Source organism: Dermacentor variabilis, chromosome 2 (assembly GCF_050947875.1).
Source record: "Dermacentor variabilis isolate Ectoservices chromosome 2, ASM5094787v1, whole genome shotgun sequence".
In the NCBI taxonomy this organism is placed as follows: Eukaryota; Metazoa; Arthropoda; class Arachnida; order Ixodida; family Ixodidae; genus Dermacentor; species Dermacentor variabilis.
The window spans coordinates 156,804,638-156,823,387 of NC_134569.1; the positions used below are offsets into that span (position 1 = coordinate 156,804,638).

The window sequence follows — 18,750 nt, forward strand, 5'->3', positions numbered from 1 at the left end:
CATCAGATGGGGAGCTATCGCGGTTTTCGTGACGTCGCGTGACAGACAGATGAAGTGGGGATGGTCCAAAAAAGTGTTTTGCCAATCGCAGAGGGCAGATTACAGAATTGGAATAGAAAAGTTTGGAATAGTTTCACGTTATAGCGCCCCAGAGTTCCCTACTGCCTGTTACGTCAATGTGTTGAAAACTGTCGCCTGTATTTTTAATTTTATTTGTGACTACTGTCAAACCCATGGGAGGAATTGTTATACGAGTGGTTGTATAGTGCAGGTATTATACAGGCACAAGCGTTGTACTAGATTTATAAATAAAAATTAAACAACGCTTTGAAATAATGGCACAAAAAAATGTCTCCCTTTGGCGGGAGCACAGGTAGTATACATTTCTCAATTTCCTCTACAAACATTTCTCGCATGGGCTGCTCCACATGAAATTGATTAAGCGCATTCCATTGCTTGATTTCTTGAGGAAAAAGAAAAGCGATACGTATTGTTGCTATGTAAATATTTTTTCGTACATGGCGCTTTTGGCGAACTTTTTTATATTTTCTTTACGTTAACGAAAGCTGCGGCGCTAGTTTTGAGGTGACCATTAAGCAATTGATGAAAAACACTACAGACAAGGTATCTTAGCTCTGTCATGCAGTGTAGATAACCCCGCACGCTGCAGAAGCTCCATTCATAAACTGCAGAATCTTCAGAAACGTGCAGATACAAATTCAGAATAGCGTTTTACGAAATCGCTGGGGATTTCGTACGGACCACTGCTTTTTCATTCTTCAAGGTTTTTTATTGGAAAGCTTCACCTTAGGCATAATGAAAAGCATGTTAAAAGTAAACGAGAAGATTTTACTCGTGAAGAGAATTTAGAAGTGAACTATGATATGGTCCACGAATCTAAAGTTCAAGGTCGGGTGGGCGGCAAGGCCGAAAGCTTGTTGCCTGGAGGTGACGGAGATGGCTTAGATAAGTCCTGGGCACGTCCATAGTAGGACGCGTATCAGGATATTCGTAGTGGCAGCAAGAAGGTGAATGTTATCTTAGAGTAGAGTGGACCGAGATACCCTACGTATGTCGTGGATGCCTTCAGTCGAGTCCGCGCGAATGATATGAGAATATCGAGAACTTTGAACAGAAGCGAGCAACGCGGCCAAGCCGTCTCGTATGGCGGCAAGTTCGGCATGATAGGCCGGTAGTGGAGGATCGGCAGCATACGAGCACGTCTGGCCGGCCTCTAGTATCAATGGACACACGAGAGCTGCGTGAAATCATGGTGCCATTCGCACTGGCATCAGTGTATGCTAAAGGAGTCGCATCGCCTTGACTATCATTGGCGCGACGAAAGCGGGAAACTTGAGAACTGGACTATACAGACCACACTTAATTGTGCCCTGTTCTAGGAGCTACATCCGTTCTCGTAGAAGCTGGATTGACTATTTCAGGTCCCATGTACCGGACCAGGGAAGCAGCTGAGCAGAAATTTGATGGCTCTGGCGCGCCCGCGCATCGAGGTTGGTGCACGAGTTTGTCAATAGCGTTGTGTTGGGACTCGGCCTGCAGGGTTGGCAATGGAGTGGCACGTGGTAGACCTGTTAGGGTCTGCATGGCTTCGTGATTATCGGCTTCAACGCGAGCCAATTCTACGTTCGTGAGGTGGTTAAACTGGTCTTTGTAGACGACTCGTGGTTGCAGTGCAGAAGGGGCAAGAAGGCGAGCATTGTTGTTATTCGCAATCTGACGTATGAACTGTATCGTTTTCGCTGCCTGTTGCTTTGCATTCTTGACCAATAGTGCCCCGGATCCGGAACAATATACTTCAAGGCCGAGTACACGAAAAGTTGAAGCCTCATGTAGTGGCTGCTGATGGAGAATTAACGGAAGAAGTCGGAATGCCAGTAGACTAAAACATCATGGTTAATGACAGATACATTTTCCCTCGGTAGTATATTCCACTGATATATTGCCAAAAGTATTGGTAAATGACGATACAGGTTAGTGTGAGCAAAAAAAGGGTTGCGCTTTAAATGGTTGCGTGAAAATGTGATAAAAATGTTATTAGTCGGCGGTTTTGAAGACATGTCAATGAAAGCGATTCCTTGGTATCCGTAACACTGTAGTTTCACGAGTATTTCTTTGTGACACATCTTGTTGCTTTATTTTGTATTGCTTCGAGTTGATCGATCGGATAGATTTGATGCGGATCCCAAATAATGGTTAATAATAATAATAATAATAATAATAATAATAATAATAATAATAATAATAATAATAATAATAATAATAAGGGCGGTTCTTAGCCGCCCGAAACGGGGCGAGAATCCGGAACTGCGCAAAAACACGTCCGAGCAGCAGCCTGTTTTTCTGGGCGTCATCAAGGTTTAAGAGCAGTGAAAGAATGACAGATGCTGTGGTTTCTAAATACGGTAGTGTTCTAACTTGGTCTATGTAATCAGGATGCCCCTGAATCATCACGCTATTGTCAGTCCTAAAAATTAAGTGGGAGGAAGTATTTAAAACATTTGCCTTGATCTTTCCGCGGCCGGTAAAGTGGTTTGGGTTGCGCGTTTAGCGCACACCGTAACGCCAAAATTTATTTATTTTTGATACAGCTGTGTAATGGTGTTTCCTAAAATGTATTGCCCTTTAAGACCGATGTGAGCGACACAATCTGAGAGCTAATGCTTCGTTGTGTATTTCTCGACTGTCTTACTCGTTTGATTTGGCGGTTTTAATTATTTCGCGACTAATATATAGAAGTCGCTTTCTTGTCTTTTTCTGCGTGGGAGTAAAATTAGCTATACAATACACGACGTGATTTTTAACATGCGTCCACACTTCATATATACTTGCGGTACTATCTGAACAAGGATCTGAGAATTCAGGGTATACATGCGAAAGGCGCATCATTATTGCGTCATCATCTGCTTTTTTGAAAGAGATAAACAACTGTGATTGGATATTCCATCTACTGTTCGAACACGGCCACTGTCAGCTGAAAAGTGATCGTACGCAAATACTAGGTCTAACACAGAACAGGATGCTGCTTGAACTCGTGTACGTTGAAAACAAGCTGGGCGAGGTTAAGTGTGAATATGAAGTCTACAACAATCTTCGTACACGTAACCCTGACTCATGCGAGAGCCAGTTTAGATCGGGTTGGTTAGTCACAAACCATCATTATCCTGCTACCAACCATGCATCCACTTGCGTGCCGGACCGTTGTGGATAGGGCTTAGAGTGTTCCGGTTAACGTCGAACCCAGAGATAAGAAAGAAAAGGTAGACCTAGGCAAAGTGGGTCTGCTGCAATGTGACCAGCACATCTGAGATTTGGGAACTCCGATGACAAGGTTCGATGTGTCTGTTAGTGGCGCGTATTATCAATGTGTATATTACATCGTTTTAAGCTGAGCGCAAACTGTTCGCTGCGATATCATTTCTCGCATTGAGACGTTGTATAAAAATGAATCTACTTTGCATTCTTCAAGGGCGTATATCCAGGAAACACAAGTAAGGTTAAGTCAGATTTGCTTCAAGGCATCATCGACTCGGCCGTTCAGGCTGGGCAGTGATCTGAGCCTGTGACAAACTTACTGGGGCCAGGTCCCAGTAAGAACGTCCCGATCTGCTGCAAGTGACACTGAGGAGCCTCAGTAGGCTACATCAATCGTGCGATCCTTGTTAGCATTGTCTTGCATCGCTGACAGTCTCGACATGTCTTCGCATGGTGGCCGACGTCGCTGGGCGGACGCGGCCACTAACACTTGGGCCCTCAAGAAAGGGCGGGAGAACCCGGGGATCCCAGTGGCGGTATTGTCATCTAGGGCGTCCCGAACCTAGAGCCTTAGCATCAAGGGTTCGACGACAAGGTTGATTGCATGTGTGGGCAGAAATTTTTTGTGAGGTTATTGTTTTGCAGTGAAACTGAACAAATCCCCACCTATATGCCCTAGGGACCATGCGAGTGTTGCATTCCAAGTGAACCACAAAGCTTCGTAACACTGGGTCTGCTCGTTGGTCTTCGGCGAAGTCATCTGTGCATATTGTTCCCTTAAAGATGCCAGCATCTTGTTCGGCTTGCGTCGGCTCGTCAATAGCTGGTCCCAGCTGACCTCTAAAGAGAAGCTGGTGGGACCCGGCATAAGGCCAAAATGAGAAAAAAGATCATAGATTATTCTCTTAAACCAATAACGCATACGACCAACAGATCCGGGCTCATATGGCACAGCTATGTTTTTCTGGCTATTTCACGGACTGGTGAAAATAGCGAAAGGACAACCGCCACAAAGCTCGACTTGTTCGTATCGCAGGCTTGCCGCCAGTGTTTTCTCGCATTGCTTTCCCATCAGCTGCCTTGTCGCAAAATACACAGGCCTACGTCGGCTGCACAGGCAACTGGCGAGCGGAGTGGGGATTACGTGCGCTTGTTCGAAACATGTCTGAGAGCAACAGATTATGCTTTGTAATTATGTTGGCTATATGAATGAAATAAATAAAAAGTAAGATTAATTTTACCGTCCTGTGATCGCTACGATGCTTCAAGCCGAATTCGGGCCTCCGATGCACACGTTGCGTTGCATTCGATGTCTACCACACCGTTGCACAACATCCGTTCGAAAACTGTTTAGTTTAAACTTCGGGACTCTGACGCCGCCTGCTTTGCTCGTTGACACCGGTCACGCCACGGCATCGGGGCACCACAAGCAAATAGCTGCGAAACTGCTCTGACCAGCTTCGCCGGGCGTCCTGGGTTGTGGGGCATGCCTGCCCGGGCCGCTGTTTCTTGAAAGTCATCTGTGATGGGGACAGCGTCCGCCCCACGCTGTGATTCCGTGACTGACTTCGCGTTGACGCGAGACGCAGCATGGTCAATTCGCTCGCTTTGGCTGCTGCCCTCACTCCAGCGTTTTGACAGCAGGTTTCCGCGTTCATCGAGTTTGATGTGTTCGTGCTAGCTTTTTCACACATGGCACCACACTTGGTAATATATTTAGTATGCCTATTATTTACGAGCTTACAGGGCCAATCGAACTGTTCATTAACTTGCTATCACAATCTATGCTTCGTCTTTCGGGCGAAACTGACTTTTTTACTTTCCTTTGATCGCGTATAGGGTGCGTGGGCTTAATCTTTGTGTGAGTTCGCTCTTCATGACATACTTTCGCTTGACGTTGTGCCTGTTCTACATAATCTCGCACCTTCTCGTCAAAGCTCCAACGCAGTGGGTGCCGTTTACCCAGTGCCGCTAGAGATGACTCACTTGCTGGCTCCCGTTCACGCGGTTAGTTCGGGTAGAGAGATTCCGTCGTCAGAAATTGGCCTGGAAGCGATGGGCACGGAGAGGGCCTTTTCTTGCGCGCCGCTCGACCGGTTGAATGCCTCAGAATGAACGAGCTTTCAATTAAAAAATGCACAGTAGACTGATGACCACAACTATTGTTTAGAGTTTGCGTTCCTTGACAGACACATCGCCTTCACTTACTTGCCAACGTCAGCGCAGTATGGAGCGTTCGTGTTAATGACCCAGCCACTGTACTCGAACGACTCCGTGGGCCATTTGTAGCTCGGCAAGAAGACAAAGTAAGCGATGGAAGACGCAGCGACACCGATTGCAACTACGACGAAGCTCACGATCCCGGCGATGACGTACCCCTTGTTCATTCTCGAAGCACCAGTGCGGGATAACTGCGGAATAGCAAAAAAGGAAGACATAATCTTTACCAGAAAGCTTGCGCAAATATTTCTTTTATCAGGCGAGCGTTTCTTTTACTATAGGTGGAACCTCCGCACGATATGAAGAAGCCTCATTGATGTGTTCAGAAACATTTCGTGTGCCTGATTGTCAATATTGGTACGCGAAGTCCTATTGGATGTTCTTGAGATCGCTCGAGCCCACGGTGGCTGCAGCTTTGATAGCAAAAACATCGTGCAACTAAAACTATCGGGGCGCCATTTCATCCTGCGAATACGTTATATGACTCCTGGTGATTTTCGAATCCACGTCGCACCAACGCTTCCCCCATCTGAGTAACAAGTTTATCTTTAAAGCTATGCTTTTGCCGGAAATCGTTGTCGAGCAGAAAATGCTTCTTCGCCGCTATATTTTCGGCACCAACTATGACCCTGAGAAAGGAAATTAAGGAGAGGTCTTAGAAATTCCAATGCATTGCGGAAAGTAACCCAGCCACTGAACTCAAACGATTCCGTGGGCCAGTTGTAGCTCGGTAAGATCCCATAAGAGATTGCACACGCAGCGACACCTATTGCAACCACGACGAAGCTCAACAATCCGGCGAGGGTATACCACTTGTTCAGTCTCGAAGCACCAGTGTGGCAGGTAGGATAATTTTAAGCTTTTCTGCTCATGTTCAATGCCGCAACAGTTGCGATGGGTGCTCGTTAACAGAATTCCTTCTATTCATTGCTTTCCACGTTGTGGCTTGCCGGATAACGCGAAATATACGGCACGTGTAAAAAAATGTACGCTTCGTCATGTGAAGCTAGACCCTAGAGCATTGTGCATATGCACAAGCTGTGCATAAAAACTATCGCTGCATTTGTCATGAATGAAAACAAATTGAATCTGCACGTTGGCCATAACTGAATAATTAAGTCGCTCTGTACACATAGCTGGGCGACTTGGAAGCACATGACGATGGTGTTAATGCGCCTAAAAACGAGGACGATTGGTGAAGACAAGACACACATAGTACTATGCTTTGTGTTATGTGTGTGTTGTCTTCACCTATCGTTCTCGTCTCTTAAGCAGATTTACAACATGATCACGAACAATTAAAGGGGTGGCACAACAGTGAGTCAGAAATCTCTTTATTGGGCGAGTATGCGGTCAAAAAATTAAGCTACACTAGGGCATAACAATAATTATGACCACTTGGGTCAATCGCCGAAATAGGATCGGCGTTTGAAGAGCGTCGGAAACAGCCAACATGCGGATTTTGGCATCCACCTCTTCGTCGAAGTGTTTGAATACCAGTACTGAGTACAGGTGTCACTCAAGGTCATAGAATACCTCGACTGGCGGCGTGCTCCACTTAAACTCGGCGCGTTACTTCATGAGTCTGTGGCTGGAAGATGCGACAAAAATACTTGACAATTCACTTGTATAATACGCACACGGGCGAAGGATTCTGCGCACTGCTATTTAGCTGATTGGCTGCGGGAATTTCGCTATGACACCTGCCTTCTGTGGGTCAGGACGTACTTTAGAATCGCTGATGATGTGACCGACGAACCGAAGCTCTTCATACACGAAGCAGCACTGTTCCGGCTTTAGGATGAGTCCAGGTAAACAGGTCGAATCTAGTACAGTTCCAAGTAGGCTACGAAGACCGTCAAAATTTGCGGGAAAGGTGACGATTAAAGTAACTGCGACACACATCTGCCACTTTAGTCCTGCCAGCACCGTGTCTATCGCACACTGCATTGTTGCCGGTGCAGAGGAAATGCCAAGTGACATTACCTGGAATTCGAAGAGGCAGTACGCCATAATGTATGTGGTATATTTACGGTCCCTCTCGTTGACCTTATCTTGCCAGTAGCCAGTTTCCAGATCCATAAAAAATGATTTGCATTCGATATTTGGTCCAGTGCACCCTCCATCCACGGTTGGGGGGGATGATGATAATATACGTGTTTATTGGCGCAGTGCGCATAGGAGGGGCATACGTCTATCTTCGTGAATTTGTTAATCTAATCGTCGTAACCGCCGCAAAAACGCATAGTGTCATCCTTGTTCAGATATCCAACAGGAGTCTCCCACGGGTTTCGGACGGCTGGATGATATTGTCGAGAGACGTTTTATCGGCACAATGTTTTATTTAATGCCGTTATGTCCATGAAACATGGCATGGGCTTTCCTGGAGTGGTCAAGCGCTTTCTTCGGTTATTGGGCAATACTGTCGGAATGTTGCTTGTCGAATTTCTTATGACGTCCAAACCGTCTTTGTAACGCTGCGAAAGACTTTGGAGATGTTCGCTTTTACGCATGTAAATACTTCGTCGTATGCTAAGCATTGGTTCAGGAACTAGTCCTGCTGAGGCAGATGCGGAATTATCCGAGAGTATAAATGTATTGCTGATCGCCGCAACTTCATCCATGTGTGCGATCTTCTTAACTCTCGCTCAGGTGTTTCTGCTCGTTGATAAGTTCGTAGCAAAAACCTGCGAATTTTGTCATTGTAAATGATCGATATCTCTTGCGACGCCGATTTCACGTTCTAGTAGCACTTGTTGGTCATTGACGACAATTACTTCCATGTCTGCGGCTATTTCTGAGAAGACGGAAATCATGACGGTTGTTCGATGCAGGATGTATCCTAGGTATGGTGGCTCAGAGTGCTCACCGGCGGTATCATTCGGACTTGAGATCAAGTATTACGTCGTCTAGTGTTAGGAAGTCAATGCTCAGAATGACGTCTCGTGAGCGATGTTCTAGGATGACAAAGTTTGCGCAGAGTAGCTCCAGCCATGAATCATGCGTGATAATTCGTACAGAGGTAATTCGTCTATTCGGCGTAATTAGGTTTCCTCCTACTGGGAGGACTTCACTGCCATCTCTCGTGAACTGTGATAGATTACGTCAAAAGAAGCCCTTGGGAAAATAATTTGCAACATGAACACTTGTAATTCGTTTTATTATGACTATTTGCAAGAAAGTATAAGCAAAAGGCGTGAAACGCGTAAAAATGGAGAGTTGAAAGCTCATGACCTTTAGGTGTTAGTCTAGCGTGCTGAGTGTATAGTTTGTAGAAGGAGGCAAGGTGAATTTTGATCCTGGTAACCCTGATACAGAGGCTCTGACCGTGGGTACGCTCGGAAACATTATGCGTATGCATTCGACGTGGGTATCGTCTACATGTGATGCCATCTACGGCAAGTGACTGCGTCAATCCTGTTCTCGGGGCACAGTAAAGTAGTGTTTGGTTTGCGCGTGGAAGCGGAAAGCCGAGTGAGCGCCCAAGACAGACACCTCTCCGGGCAGTTGTGGCTACCAGTGTCGCAAAGAACAGGTTAAAACCACCGTAGCGCTAGTAAACGCAGAATTTTTAGCATTAGCGGGGCAATATCATATGGAATATAGCATTGGATAAGGTGTCCGGCTCATGCATTTCCACTGATAGGCAGCCATCATGTAAACGTTTCGAAATAAAAATTATGCGGTTTTACGTGCCAAAACCACGATCTGGATATGAGGCACGCCATAGTGGGGGACAGCGGAAACTTGGAGAAGCTGGTTTGTTTTACGTGCACCTAAAGGTAAATGCACGGGTGCTTTCTCATTTCGCCCACGTTGAAATGCGGCCACCGTGGCTCGATCCCGTGACGTCGTGCTTAGGAGACTTGCACAATAGCCGCTAAGTACCCACGGCGAGTGATGCCTCGAATTTGTTACCTCCCTTACGAAAGTGACGTCGATTATCCTGTCGAGACTTTCTGGTTGCTTTCGTTACGCTTTTTTTATCGCGAAAGTATCTGCGCATTTGAGAAAGTACATGGCGCCAGGTCACATTTAGTGCGTAATATTGCAGGTGGCAAACATTGGGAAGAAGGTAATGCTAACAAAAACGAAAAAGACGCCAACTCTTTGTGCGTGTGGCTTTGATAGCAGTTACAGCACGCTATTTTACCACTGGCTCCTCATGCTGCAGGTGAACGAATACACTTATCGTACATGATGCACGTTTGCAATTAAGCGCAAGCATGAAAATCGCATGAAGAAAATGCCAAAACGCGATTGCCTCATTTTATGCAAAATATCCTAAGGTTTCTTAAGAAAGTGCAGTTGGATTACACCAAATATTTGTGAACTAATCAGCCTCAATTATCACTGATGTGAATCGTGTAGTTTAAGTTTCAAAGCACATGTGGGGTATATTAAATGCAGTGTCTCGGTTTTTAGGAGTTAGAAACTCGGTCACGAACGTACAGGTCACCAATCTGCACAGGCGTGCTCTCTGCGAAACAGGCACTAGGCTCTTTAGGTGCATCAGGATAATACCAGTGGGGCAGAATCAGTCACTGAAAGCTTGCACTCGCTCGCTACTCCGAGCGGCGCATTTTCGTGCACGGTGTGCGAATTAACTAGCACGCATAAAGTTGACACGGCCGACAGTAATAATAGGATACTCTGCTGAAAAATGCTGCTGATATTTCTATTCCCTTAAAACCACTAAGAGCCTAAGAGCCGGCAGCAGCTGCCGTTGTAACAATTACGAGTAGCAGGCGCGGTGGGCAGAACACACGCAATGTGCAATACTCGCCTTGCAGGCGGTGCGCGGTGACAACGAAAGCGAATTCGCACATAGTTGCGCACAGACCCATAACGGTCTTGAGCCAGGTGAGGTTGTGGAACCAAAAGCGGCAGCAGCACACCAGATTTCGACGTTCTGATTTTCTTTAAAGAATTGCTCATCGGACGAAGCGTAGCGCTTACCAAGCGGCCGAGGTGGCACTGAAATCCGGCTTTGGTGATGTTCGGCGTGCGGGCCACCAGAGTTGCGAAGCAAGGTCCGCAAGTGCTGTCTGCATTAACAGAGCAAGGACACGGAAGGAAGGAGCGGTCCAAGGAAGCAGCCGCCCGGTTGAAACGTTGACTTCTTCTCACGCGCCTCTTGCGTCGCGAGCAGCAGCTCACGCGGCTACGCGTCTTGTCTTGTGTCCTCAACAGTGGCGCGTACCCACTATGGGGGATTGGCCAAGAAGCAGGCGGTTTTCCGTATGACTAGAAGTGGAGAGAAACTAGATTTGTATAGGGCTGCGTGGGACGATAGAACTGTAATTTAGTTGAGTAATAAAAATATTGTTAAGAATTTCGATAATGTAAGTTAACGTAAAGAAATGAAATATTAGCATTACGGATCATTTTAGAAATAAAACTGTGAACTGCCAGAAAAGCATCCCTGTGGCTGGATCCCAGTGAAGTCGCCCAAAACGAAAGAATGCTTGGCGAGGTTAGCGATAGGCCAAGTTTGGTAAATGAGTATTCTAATAGTTTTCTTTGTCTTAGAAAGCGGCGGCACAAAAGAAAGTAATCTTCGATAGTTTCAGGTGCACTGCAAAAAGAACATAGAGGGGACATTGCGGGACCAGACCTGCGTAAGTAAAGATTTAGAGGAGGTATACGACATCTCAGTTTTGCAAAAGAAACTTGCAATTGCCTTGAAGGACACCAATTATTATTCCATGGCAAGCCAAGATGGTGGAAATCAGAAGACTGTGTTAGCATCGATATTGTAGAGTATTGAGATATAGCGAAATTTCTGTACCTAGCAGCGGTGACATAAGCTGATGTCGGCAAAACAGATATAACAGGGCCGTTCAGGGATGCTCGTGGGAGTGAATCAACCATTTCGTTTCAAGCGCAACCCAAGATGTCCCGGTACCCAATGCTAACATACTTTTCGTAAGTATGGAGGTATCATCGAACGGAACGTTCTTTGAATTGCTGAATTTAAAGATGCAGTTAGTGCTTTGCACGCAGATAGCGAGTTGATCACAATAACAGATAATGGGTCATTTTGGGGGAGTTTTCGTAATGCTAATATAATCGCTAATAATTCTGCCTTAAATATAGGTATGAAGTCGGGAAAGCGAAGGCAGTAAGACCATTGAAGAGATTCAGAGAAGATCCCCACTCCTGCCTTCTCATTGCACAGAGAAGCGCGAGTAGCTATTGCATTGTCAGTGGTTAGCTGGTGTAGGTGGCCATGTAAGATAATAATTAAATCTATCCTGGGTAATAGTTTAGCATGAATTGGAAATATGTCCTCGAACTCAATTTTGAGGTCTCTGAAGGCATCATTCGAATGGTAAACATGGCGTAGGGACATATCCAATTTTTGTAACTGTGCTTGTACGAATATTATCTGAGGACTGTGGAATCTCGACCACGCTACATGAAAAAACTCAGACGGTTCAGTGATAAATATATATTGCGTACGTCTTTTTAAATAATCATCAATTTTTAAAAATGTCTGAACCGTAAGTATGCGGAATCTGCAATCTAGGGTGGGTATATGAGCTTCCTGATATAAAATAGCATTGGCAACAAATCTAGGTAGCCCAAGGCTTGACCGTAGAGCTTCTCTTTCTAAAGGTATGAGAGGTTTAATTTTGTACGCGGGGCCACCACAAAATATTACGCAACCGAATTTTAATATGGGCCCAATATACATGTTATAGATCATCAGTAAGGTGTCCCTGCGTAGTCCAGAGCGTCGGTGGCTGAGCCGGTGGAGCATAGCTACCGCTCGTTCTGCCTTTGTTTTAATATGTTCAGCGTGGCTGCGCCAGGTGAGTTTGCCATCGTAAATGACACCAGGGTACTTGACTTCGTCAACTTGAGGAATGATTTCCTGTCGGTATTATAAAGATATATGCACCTGTACAGTTCATGAGAATACTAATACCGCACTTTTGCTAATATTTAACAACATACATAACCACTGTATCCATGTTTCCAGCATTCCTAATTCTACAACGACTGTTGTAGTTAATGTGTATTATTTGCGGACATGAAAAATGCTATAGCGTCCGCGTAAACACAAACATGTACTCCCGGAGACAAATGAATTGTGCTTATCAAAATGTTAAATAATATAGGGTAAAGAGCCGAACCCTGAGGTACACCTCTTGTCTGCTTGCGTTTGGACGTCGAAATACCGTGTTAATAACAATAAAACTCTTTTAAATTCATAGATCCAAGCAGTTATATATTTAGGGAAATTCGTAGACTGAAGTTTATCGAATGGAATACAATGTTCTAAAGAGTCGTATGCTTTTGATACATCTAGCGTCACCAAAGCTGCGTACTCTCGTTTGCGGCGAGCAAGTTTAATGCGGCTCTCTAAGTCTACATGGGCGCAGCATATGGAGTGCCCGGGACGAACTCCAATCTGGCAAGGACTGAAAAAGGTATTCATCCTGCAGAAAATTTGTTATACGGCCGTGAAGAACCCTTTTTATTAATTTGACAACATTGGAAGTAAGAGAAATTGGTCTTATGTTGTCTAAGTCAAGTCCAGCTGATTTTTTCTTTTGATAGTGGAATAATTTCAGAAATGCTCCGCTCTATTTTAACCCATGCATTCTTGAGAGAGAAATTTATTATGTTTAGGACGTCCTAAGGCTCATAATCAAATAAAACTTTTAGCATTCCAAAAGTAATTCCATCTAGACCGGGGGCTGACGCCGGTAACGAACTAATAATGCCTTCAAGCTCTGTCACTGTTACTGTCTCAAAGTGGTCTCCCGAAGGAGGTTTCTTTAGGCCTAACGGCAATTTATGTTTGAAACGTCGCGCAAGTCCTTGAGCAGTTTTCTCAAGTGACTCTGGTACTTATTTTATTGATAGAACGACTGAATCGACATTCACGGGTGCCGGTATAACTTTACGAGATCGAAGAACTTTAAACAGGGTCTTTTTATTGCAAGATTTCGAGAGGTATGTGTAGTGCTTGGAATCATAATCCTCCTTAGCTTTTGAGACTGTTCGTTTAAATGTAGTTGCTATATATGTATAATCAGCCGAATTAACAGGACTTTGGTTGCATAAAAGTTTTTTGCCACGCACCTTTTCTACGTCTAAAATCTCGCTCGCAGTCAGAATTCCACCAGGGACAATGTGATCCACCTTTAGTAGATTGCACAACAAACTGAGTTTTTTTTTTTGATGACTGTTTTAGAATTGAACATAGGCTCATCGCTTTAATATCCCTCTCCATGCCCTCCTGAGTGTTTAAAGCTGATTTTAACGCATTCTTTAATTTTTCGTAATTAACAAAAGTTCACACATTGCTATCGAACCTAGTTAACGGGGTAAGCAGTTCAAAAATTATAGGGAGGTGATCACTGTTAGTTCCGGAGTCTACAGTCTTCCAGGAGGTCAGAGACACGCTCTGGGTGGCAAACGTAAGATCTAGGGCAGATCGCGACTGACCCCGTGCAAAAGTATTTGCTCTCGAGTTTAAGCAAGAGAAATGATTCGGTAAGACCCAATCCCGCAAGCGTTTTCCACAAGTGTCCGTTCGGAAACTCCACGATACATGATGGGAATTAAGACCTCCCACCACTATGATGTTCTCCTGACTACGTGCAATAGAGGTATGCAGATAGCGGGTATATTGCACCCCAGCGGGGAAGTACATGTTACCGATAGAAAAAGGTGTGCAGCCAGGAAGTATTACATCCAGTGCTAACATTTCACAGTCTGGGGACATTATCTGGTATGCTATAGTAGCTCTTAGCAGATTTTTGATGATACAAACAAAACTAAACCACCGTCTGGGGATAGGCGATCTAATCGAAAACATCGGAAATGTTTTAGATGAAAAGTCTGACAAACAACGAGCCAAGTTTCCTGTAAAATAATAATATCTGGAGAATACCTGGAAAAACCCTAACGCACTGCGAAAACGCGTCTTCGTTTCGTTCATTTCTTTTCACAGATGGCGCATACCCACTGCGGCTGATTGGTCAAGATCGGCCACGCGAAGTCGCAAATTTCATTTTCATTCACTGCGGCTAGAATCAAGGGATTTTTTCGTGACGTAACGTCGACAGGAACTGCGCTTAGGGATAGCCAAATTGCACGCAAAAAGGAAGAACGAAGCCGAAACAAGCAACTAGTGCAAGAAAGTTTGCCTGAACTCCGAACACCGCCACCAAAGCGTGCGTCGACTCCCTCGATAGCGGAGGAGAAGGTCGAGAAGATGGACATCCAGACGCTGCCCGAGCCGGATCTGACAGCGCGTCCATATTTTGAAGCGAGAGTAACGGCTTAACAGAGAGGTATTCAGGAAAACAGGAAAGCCAACCAATAGTCACATCTGCAAATTGAAAAGGGTTTGGACGAGCTCCGGCAGTTGAAAACGCAACTACACGAGGTCTTCGCCTTTCTCGTGAACTATCAACGCCATAAGAAGCCGTGCGTCTATACACACAGAGGGGCAGCCCTCCAGCAACTGCTCCAAGAGGATCAAAATGGCCAGAAAGCAGAATGCTCAGAATGAAGGAATCACCGCTTGGCAGTGGAATTGTCGTCGCTTCACTCGCAAAAACCCTAACGCACTGCGAAAACCCTAACGGGACGCTAGGAAGTGACCACTCCACATACTCGGCATCGCGGTGCACGCGGAAAACTTCCCAAAACGAAAGATACGCTCCACAATAATCACCGACTGGGCAAAGTTCCGGAGCAAAATAGAAACGCAAGAAGCCTAAACGATAAGCGATCTGGAGGGTGGGGTTAAAGAACTGCAGGGATTGTTGGCCAAAGACTCCAACTACTCGCCGCCGACAATCCGGCAGTGACCCGTGCCTCCTACACATGTGGGAAGCGCGCCACACAGTCTGCTGAGAAGATGGCAAAGGCAGTGGCACAACTGTAAGCGAAAAATTTGCATCGCGAAGCTCAGAGACGAGGCAGAGCATTACGCATAGCAACTTGCACGACAGAGCTAAGACCAGTTCTGTAACTCCCGCCAAGGAACACTGGGAACTGCGAAGACGTGCGCCATACTGAGACATCTACGAGATCCGACCAAGAGCAAGAGAGAAAGCAAGCACTTGATGAGCCGAGTCATACACAAGTTCGGAGGCACAGACGATCAGCTATTGTGTACCCTAGAAAGTAGATAGAGTGGTCAGCCGATACGCGGTGCAAAGCATGTGTTTGAGTAAGCCGGAAGGGAAAACAGCGAGCGCGGCCGGGACATAACGTGTTCTGAGCAGACGTAAGTGATCGCAAGACTCACTTGAAACACTACCCGGGCCAAGGACGGAATCACCAACAAGTTGCTACGTCACCTGTACGATGCAACAGTGCAGGCAATGCTTGAACTCTTCAATATGCACTTGAGCAGAGGGACCTTACGCGTGCAATTTAAGCATGCGGACAATACGCTGATAGCAAAGCCGGAAAAACGCCCTGCCTGGGGAACTTAAGACTCATTTCGTTCACGCCTTCTCTCGATAGGCTGACGGAACGGGTGATCTTAAACAGGTTAAAGACGCGTATCCAAGAACATCTACTGATGCCACACACGATGTTTTGTCTTTGGCCGAACTTTCCAACCCAAGACGTGCTGCCACAGCTCAAAGAGGACGGCAACTTCCATATCGGACGGCGACATGCTTGATATCAGGCGCTTGCAAGGAAGTATGAAAACCACACTAATGTCTTGTACGTAGACAGCGAGAAGTACCGCATTCGTCACCAGTGTAGTCTACTATCACGGGGCCAAAATAATTCATCGTCGGTTTCCACAGCGAGCGCTGCAGAGGCAGAGGAACTAGCGATCGCCTTAGCCATCACGACGAGAAAGCATTGGGAGTGCGTCATAGTTCTGACCGACTCTCAGACGGCTTGCAGAAATTTTTCCAGCGTCGAGATTTGAAGGGCTTCATATGGACTCCAGGGCAAGAGTCATTACGCAGCATCAGCAGGCACACGACTATGCCAGAGCTCAGGGACACCGGTAGCCACGATATGGATGCGCCGAGCACTTCCGCCCCGCCCGAGCCTATACCATTACCCTACCCGCACATTCTACAACACTATCGCCTTTCACGATGAACGCTACCGTAGCCTCATAACGCTCTGACGCGAGAGGAAGACGCAATATGGCGACGCCTCCAAACAAACACATATATACATTTGAGTCACTACCACGCCATCCACCCTGCGCCCCTATTCTTATAAATGCTCACACTCAGATCAATGCGCAACGCTTTACCACATAGTATTGCCTTGAGCAAGCGCACCCCTGCTCACACCCATACACATCCCACCACACGGCAATGGGAGGCAGCGCCGTCCAGCTCCGATTCCACGGACCAGCTCAACCTGGGGAACCGAGAGAGATAGGCATCTAAGGCCTCTGGACTCCTGGACTGTGGAGACCACCCACTGGGCAGCGGAAGAGCTACCTGCGCTCGTGTGCTTTTTTCTATAAAGTTCGCTCTCTATCGAGAGAGAGAAAACTATCATCTTTGGCTTATACCCTCATATGCAATGACTCATAACCGCGTAAGACAGAGGCTTCAATCACTTAGCAAAATGAAGTGAGCAGTGCACTTTTTTTTAATCACGCATTCAACATACAGAGCAGCAGACGTTTCAATAACGATCAACTTCAAAACAAGCATTCAAACCGCATAATCAATTATAAAGCGCTCGGGCGACTTCATGCAATGTGAAGCACACAGGGTACCCCCGCTTTCGTTTGCCGGTAATGATCACCGCTGTGCAAGCTGCCGCGTTGATGGCAGCTTGACTGTAGCATACGAAACGGGAGCAACGTAACGATATTTTTCTACGTAAAAGAAGAACTTGCTTCGCAAATGATTTGTATTGCTACAGTGCTATGGGAAGACCACTTCTAGTGAGGGCTCCTGAAGAGCAGCTAGCATAGGAGGCGCGGCGAATTTCTCTTCTCTCTCGTCCACTCTTTCTTACGTGCACAAATTAGCGGCTCCATTCGCAGGCCGTCGAAACATCTTAGGCTAATAATTAGGTAGAGTACTTGTGAATATAACCGCTTAATTGATTTCATGCTACGCCGCAATGGGTACTCGTTCTAAATGTCGTTCACAGCTTAGCTGTCCAACCACCTTCACAAGGTGTATTGGAGACAGTTTTTTTTTCAAGTGCGATAAGTTTCCTAAGACGCTTGCATTTCTCGAGGCAGGTATTTTCCTAACACAGATCACGTGGCGAACTGCAGTCGCACAAACACGGGCAGAGGCTTGGGTGGCTTGAAGCTTAATGTTCTTAGTCATTCTTAGTCCATCTGCACAAAGATCTCGGAGTAAAGAATTGTTCGCGAGAACACATTTCGGCCAATTGTCGTGCTGGACATAGTATCATTGAAGGCAGGTGTCCAGTAGCAGCAGGGCGTTGAAAACACAGCCTCATGATCATGGCCATTTATAGCAAAGCCTCGTAATGAAAACTGTTTCGAATGGAAGGGAGGATCGCAATTTCCGCAGTTATCTATACAACTATTCTTTCATCTACCGCACTATTGCGGAAAAGGTATCCTCATCGAGAAATGGTAATACTGAGCTGCCTGAGATCATCAAGTTGTGAATACTTGAGAAAAGGGCGCTCTCCTTAAAATATACTATGTGATTGGGGCGCTATAATTAAGGGATCCGCGTAAGCATCGATAACGCACACTAAACCGAGGCATTAGAGCGCGTGATTCGAGACTAGATTCGCTGCGACATTGGCACACCAGGTACGAGTGGCTTAATTGCTTGACGTACTGAATCTAATGTCTCTGTGCCTAGAACCACTTTGTTCTGGACATATTTTATGACCGGAATTACAGAAAAGTTCAAACTGCATTGGAAACCGTCTGAATACACTGACACTTTATATAGTGGCACACCGATTGAAATACAGATGATTTCCTGAAAAACAACAGCTCCGCCCTCGCAAGCGTTGTTCATTTAATTTATAGTGAATTTATTACAAAATGACTACAATAACTGCAGATGGTTTGTTGTGGGGAACGCATGCGTTCACTGTATACCACTGAGAGCACAGTGAAGATCGCCATCGCCTTTTGTCAGAAAACAAAGTAAGCTAGAAGAACAGTAACAGACGTGTTGCAGCCCATACTATAATATTGAAACCATGCAGCCATGTTGTTGCCTTATTGTTTGTTCGATTAAGACGCATGCACAATAGTGAAGTAAGAAAACTACAAAGCGGAGATTTTGAGAC

The 18,750-nt window shown here is 45.8% G+C and overlaps 1 protein-coding gene across 1 annotated transcript in view; it reads right to left on the bottom strand.

The window, feature by feature from the left end:
• Positions 1–10,530, bottom strand: part of LOC142571039 (uncharacterized) — a 115,571-nt gene extending 105,041 nt beyond the window's left edge. The window contains exons 1-2 of the mRNA XM_075679339.1: positions 10,453–10,530; positions 5,482–5,684 (exon numbers count right to left, since the gene is read on the bottom strand). Of these exons, the coding sequence (XP_075535454.1) occupies positions 5,482–5,660 (179 nt within the window). The 5' untranslated portion in view covers positions 5,661–5,684; positions 10,453–10,530. The remainder of the gene's footprint in view (positions 1–5,481; positions 5,685–10,452) is intronic.
• Between the last annotated feature and the right edge of the window lie 8,220 nt (positions 10,531–18,750).